Source organism: Atheta coriaria, unplaced genomic scaffold, assembly GCF_025399875.1.
Source record: "Atheta coriaria isolate IRGN ID8LTWV9N9 unplaced genomic scaffold, Caltech_Dcor_3.1 hic_scaffold_6_pilon, whole genome shotgun sequence".
Taxonomy (NCBI): domain Eukaryota; kingdom Metazoa; phylum Arthropoda; class Insecta; order Coleoptera; family Staphylinidae; genus Dalotia; species Dalotia coriaria.
The window spans coordinates 14,080,121-14,086,120 of record NW_027045448.1 but is presented as its reverse complement, the minus strand read 5'-3'; the positions used below and the strand labels follow the sequence as shown (position 1 = coordinate 14,086,120).

Here is a 6,000-nt window from a genome sequence, read left to right as displayed (position 1 = left end):
TTATAAATGTAATAAGTGTTTTATTAATAACTTTTAAAAATACATACAAGTAAACATTCGCAAAAATAAAACGCGTGTACACAAGAGCATCATTTTGACCCACCGCGTCATATCGCTCTGTGCCGAGGTTGCTGGCCCGTCACATAAGATAATAAAACATAACAAAACATTTCATTAAATATTTTTCTTCAAATATGATTTACCTTATTTATTGTTCGTTTAAATAATTCTCCCCCTGAAACATAAGAAAACGCGGTATAATAATAGAATTGAACTCATTACTACAAGAATGACCCTACTGCGATATCCTGTTCAATTTCTAGCGCTCTAAAACAAGAAAAATCAGTGTCTCAAAATACAAAAATGCAATTTTGACGGCTTTCCCGTGAGAAAATTGCAAAACTAGGTCATAGAGACGATACAGAATTACAATACATACACTTTGAAGTAAAAATGGCCCGCCTGCGAGTTTCCGTTGAATTTCTACAGCCCTAAAACAAGAAAAACCAGTGTCTCAAAATACAAAAATGCAATTTTGACGGCTTTCCCGTGAGAAAATTGCAAAACTAGGTCATAGAGATGATACAGAATTACAATACTTACAATCTGATGTAAAAAATGGCCCTCCTGTGAGTTCCCGTTCAATTTCTACAGCCCTTAAACAAGATAAATCAGTGCCTTAAGACATAAAAATGACAACTGTAATGTTTTGTAAATACAAAACTACTTACGATTTGGCGCAAGAATGACTCTCCTACAAGGTCCCGTTCAATTTCTTGGGGCATTTATAAACTAAGAAAGTGACCTGTTGTTGCAACGTGCAACGTGCGTTGAAATTCCTGCAGAGACTCTATTTGGGCTGTGATTTTAAACTATTCCGACAGAAGTTTGGGTTTGCACACTTATCGTAAAGAGCAACACTATCACTATTTAAATTTATATATATAATGAAGCCAATAATGAGAATGTTGAATATAACTTAATGTACAACAAGCGATGCGTACTGGCCGGCGATCAGAACCAAACTAGTTTCAAAACATGTGCGCTGTTGTTTACATAGTGCAAAATACTGATAAGCGCCTCTACACTTAACTGTATTATGGTGCAAAATACAAATGTTACAATAATATTGCAAATAGGTCCTAAACGATCCACGTTATAAACAAATGTTATTTAAATATTTAGTGTAGAAGCAAGTTACCTATCAGAATCCGGAAACAGAATTTAAAAATTCCAACTTTTAATTTTGTATATAAAAAAGAAAAATCTTTTGCCTTTTTTATAACAAAATCTTTTCTTCAAATTTTTTATACAAATATTTTCATTTTACAAGATATCGACCATCTTGTTAAGAATTCTTGAAGGATCAAGGATATGAAGTTCTTTCTTTCATAGCCCGTTTAGTTGTAGTGATAATTACCATTTAATCTTATAAACTTACCTATGGTGGAGGCGCACCTCGGACCATTTCAACATGAAAATATTTATGAAATAAGTTCGACCCTGTTCTTCGGCAGATAATAATTTCATTAAAAAAAGTTCGACCCTGTCTTTCGCACTTTTCTTGCTACCAATCAAAACTAAAAATAAATTATTTTCAAATTCGTGTTTGTTATCTTTATCTTCACTTAAATAATAAATGAAAATGGTCAAAGGGAGTAAAATAATAGAACATATAGGGTGTTTTCAATATAAAATTTAAATATTTCTGAAAAAAAAAATTTAAAAAACAGCCCAGAATAATTCTTTATACATTTCTTCATTTATTGATTTGACTGCACCGCCATCCGGCCTTATAATTTGCAACATTTTAACAACAATGGCACACTGTACAATTAATATGTAAAATAAAATATGTACACATCTCAAGTTTACGCTCGCCTACAATCAAAGCATCTCATTCAAATTTCTCACTCGCTGACTTCCACCCCATTGCATACAATGTACGTCTCCTAACTTAATACAACATCACATAAACAAGCTACTCGTTTGTTTATGCGTTTGAAGGCACTTTAAAGTTATCATTAACTAAGATTAAACATAGACTTGTAGCTGATTACGATGCCAGATCTCTTCACATCAACATCATCCTCTTAAGTGCTAAACAATTTTTTGATTTCATTGAATATCTAATGCCTCATCCAAGCAAGACACTCATTTGCGCAACAACTATTCAACTGTTTATTTTTTCTGTTATGAATCTGCTGTATAACATGATCATTTTTTTTAATTCCTTACGAATGATATGGTGGGTGGTGTGGCCAACGGCAGCAAAGACTATACAATAATAATTACAATATTTAATACAATCGATCGTGATTCGCTCTCTCGCTCGCTATCTAAACGTAATTAATTAAAAAAAAGTCGATGAGACCAACTTCGATAACTCTCGCCCTCTCGATTCATCACATAAATTACACAAGAAACAACCGCGACCGCAAACAACCGTCAACAATGTATGTAATAAAATTAATAATGACTTCGATAATGACAACGACAATTGGCTGTACAAGTACAAGAACACACAAATCGCTGCCATAACAATTTCTAAGTATTTTTCATTTCTTCGTTTTTGATTTCATTTGCATGAGGTATGTCACGTTTCTTGCATAATTGTTATTGACACATGTAAATTGGGATCAAAAGACTTGTTTGGAGGGAAGTGTTTGTGTGAGTGTGTGTTTATGTGTGTATGTCGCTCATTCCATTTTACTTCACTGTATCACAGCCAAGAATTCACATGGAAATTAAATTTGTAGGTTTATAATTTGAAAAGTCGAGCACGGTATGACATATCGTTCGTTTACATCAAGCAGCATTCAAAATCTTTCGCTTTTCGTTTGTCTGATGAGTCGTGCAAGTATGAAAATATGCGTACGATAAAATACAGATCTTTGTGAAGTGGTATTTGTTTGCTTGTGTTTTCTGTTAGGTTCGCTATTGTCGTTTTAAACATTTAAAAGCAGTTCTATCACACGGGTCCCTTGAGATCGATGGCGGCACTCGCGTGCATCGCGAATGCCAACCGACTCCATACGTATTACACCTTAAACGTTAAAATAATAATTGTTCGTGTTTCGAATGTATCACTCGTCAAAACCCATTGCCCCGACGAATTCGTTCGTTACACCTTCGCATTCACAATTTGCTCCGTCCCCTGCGTTTATATGCATATAATATGTTAATATCATTTCTGTATCATTACTACCTATTATCCTTTTAGTTTCTAGATGTGTGTGGGTGCAGAAATTTTGCACGTGCGCAAAACTCGTCATACTATTGTCATGTAATGATATACGTATCGCATCCAGTAATAATTTGTTATAAATGTTTTATCATTGCACTTAGAAGTTACCGAGTACCGGGTAACAAAGCCTACGGATGCGATTTGATGGTACCATGATGATGCAGCTACGACAGCGTATGTACAATTGTTCGAGTTTCAAACTCGCAAAACGTAAAACATTTTTGTTTCATTCTGAATATTTCGGCAGGGTAAAGTGTGTCGAGCGTGCATCAATATGCGCATATCTTTGCCTAGCGAATACTCTGGGTTAGAACGGTTAGAAATCATAATCCTACGCGATAAGTGTTTGCCTAATTCGTAATTAATCCACGCGCATCCGTCTAGCGGCGTGCTGCTGTTGCTGCTCGTCCTCATCACAGATCTGGTCAGGCGCGGACCACCGCCGCTTCCGCATGCTATCGGGTGACATGGGCGCATCATGGTGTCGCTGCGGTGGCGGCTGCGAATGCGATTGCGGCGGGGCGGACGTGTAATCGCGGCTTTTGCTGATTAAGTTATTCACTAGGTGGCTGGTGGTCGTCGAAGTGGAGGTCGGGGGCGTCGTTCGGTTGTGGGGGACGGCGGTGTGTGGATCTCGAGGTTCGCGGGGCATCAGCGAGATGAGGACGTCGCCAACCCGCAGCTGGTACACCTCGAGGCCGTAGCTCTTCAGCGTCTTTTCCACGTGGCACGAGGCCCAACCCTGGCCGTAGACGTAGAATGGATGCTCGAGGGGTGCTTCCACTTCAACCTAAAACACATAATATACAACTTTAGCAAAAAATTATGATGTATAATTTCACAAGATGGCCATAAACAGACCTAACCTTAATTGGAAACTATTTTAATGATTTTACGCAATAAAAGTTTTGAAATACGTGAAGAATGCGCGCGCCGTAAAATTGAAAAATTTCGGTTCCGGGACCGAAAATCTGAAGGTCACGCGTCTCGAGGCGCGCACGTCGCGCTGGCGCCACTCGCGTACGTTCCTCTCAAAATTGACCTGCATATTTTACCCACACGCGCGTTTTTTCGGGCCGCGGCTTTCAAATGATATCCGTGCGCGCGCGTAACTCAAGACGCCTCGCGAGTTTCACCTGGCGGGATGACGATCAAGGTCGGTACCTTGCCTCCGGCACCACGTGGCACTACTTGTTGATAATCGTATTCACAAATTAAGCAAACCTCAACTATTGTATTCCAAACAATCAACTAAACAATAAAAAATGAATAAGTATCTATACCTGTGCTCGTCGTTCATTATAACTGAGCGTAATGGCCGCCGTGCCGGTTTTGGGATTCTCAGCAATCTTCACCACCGTACTCTCCGCCAATCGTAACTCCGGACTCATCTCCGCCGAATGCACAAAATCCTCTGTCCTCATATCCTCAACATTTCTTAGCTTACCATCCGCCAATTGAATCAATGACCCTTTCGCAAACTTCGCCGCATTGTTATTATTGGTCTTATTCGCTGGTGATCGAGGTGGTGAAACCACAGTCGCCGAAATCCTCTTCCGGGTTTCCCTCAACTGTTCGAGGGAACTCGGCGGAGCATCCTCGGGTCGTGTTAGAATGCGATGTTTAAGTGACCCTTCTTTTCCACATGGAACTTTAAAGGGAGCAGGTGATTTCTTATCGCGGATGATAGTCTGCCCCTGCGCTTTGTGTGCCGTGGGCGGCGAAAAGGCGGGCACCTGCGGTGGGAGGAAAGAACCATTTCCGGTGGGCGTCGTCGGGGAATAACTCTCTAAGGGTGAGAGCGGGGCGTAACTGGAAGGGCGGAGTAATGAGTACGGTTGATAGAGACTCGGAAACCCATGGTATGGGTTCAACATATTCGGCGGGAATACGCGCTGCGCATAGTAAGTCTGCTCGTCACTGAGGTCCTCTTTGTGGGCGGTCAGGTTAACGGGGGTGGCGGCTGATACCACTGGTTGGTGGTGTGTCATCGACCGCGCCGAGTGTGACAGGCGGGTACCATTTGATAATCCACTACTCACACCATTATACCTATAAAAATTATTTTTAAAATTTTAGAAAAAATGTTTTTTTTGTGAAAAAAATTACCTAGATGGAAGCGGTTTGGGTGCAGGACGTACAAACTCCTGCTTCTGCGCGCCCGGCCATCGTTCAGGATGGTAGGTCATCATGTAGTGTGGAATCTGTCCCTCTACGCCGGCGGAAATCATCGGCTGGCTGCCTCCGCGCCGCGGTCCTGAAAATAAACCATCGAATAAGTTAATTTACGTGGAGCGCAACCAGCGTAGCATGAATAATTCAGGCTCGTGAAAACGATAGTGACCTAGAACGCGCCGCCACGGATCGATCGAGAAACTCGTTTTCCGCTTTTCATTCAATACCTAAACCTATTGTCCTCCAAAATTCATTCAACGATAAAAAGACATAAAACAAAATCAACATAACCAAACTTCCCAAACTGCACATAACCTCATTTTTGAACTCGTATTGAGATAGGTTGCATGTGTGCACAGTTATGGCGCAGATTTCGTTTTGTTTGCGAAAGCTTACGTAACAGCACAACACGTAGCGTCGGCATTTCGCGCGGCTGTGAACGCTCGCGCGGTTGGGAAAGGTTATGAGTACGCGACGGGCACCGCCATTACTTACAACCTTCGCCTTGCACTCTACGCTGCTCGTTGGTTGTTCGCGCTCTCAGCCCACAATTCAACTAATCGACCTTGGACACAACT

General features: G+C 40.8%; 1 protein-coding gene and 1 long non-coding RNA gene across 4 annotated transcripts in view; both read right to left on the bottom strand.

Annotated features, from left to right (window-relative positions):
• LOC135793879 (uncharacterized) lies at positions 1 to 1,054 on the bottom strand. Its single transcript, XR_010548738.1, has 3 exons — positions 732 to 1,054; positions 604 to 656; positions 1 to 491 (listed from the first exon to the last, which is right to left on the bottom strand). It is a non-coding gene; the product is annotated as an uncharacterized lncRNA (long non-coding RNA).
• Positions 1,055 to 1,743: 689 nt separating this feature from the next.
• Atx-1 (Ataxin 1) overlaps positions 1,744 to 6,000 on the bottom strand; it is a 30,462-nt gene continuing 26,205 nt past the window's right edge. For all 3 annotated transcript variants that reach the window (XM_065304937.1, XM_065304936.1, XM_065304935.1), the window contains exons 2-4: positions 5,357 to 5,504; positions 4,531 to 5,299; positions 1,744 to 4,037 (exon numbers count right to left, since the gene is read on the bottom strand). In XM_065304937.1, the coding sequence (XP_065161009.1) occupies positions 3,609 to 4,037; positions 4,531 to 5,299; positions 5,357 to 5,478 (1,320 nt within the window). In that variant the 5' untranslated portion in view covers positions 5,479 to 5,504 and the 3' untranslated portion in view covers positions 1,744 to 3,608. The remainder of the gene's footprint in view (positions 4,038 to 4,530; positions 5,300 to 5,356; positions 5,505 to 6,000) is intronic.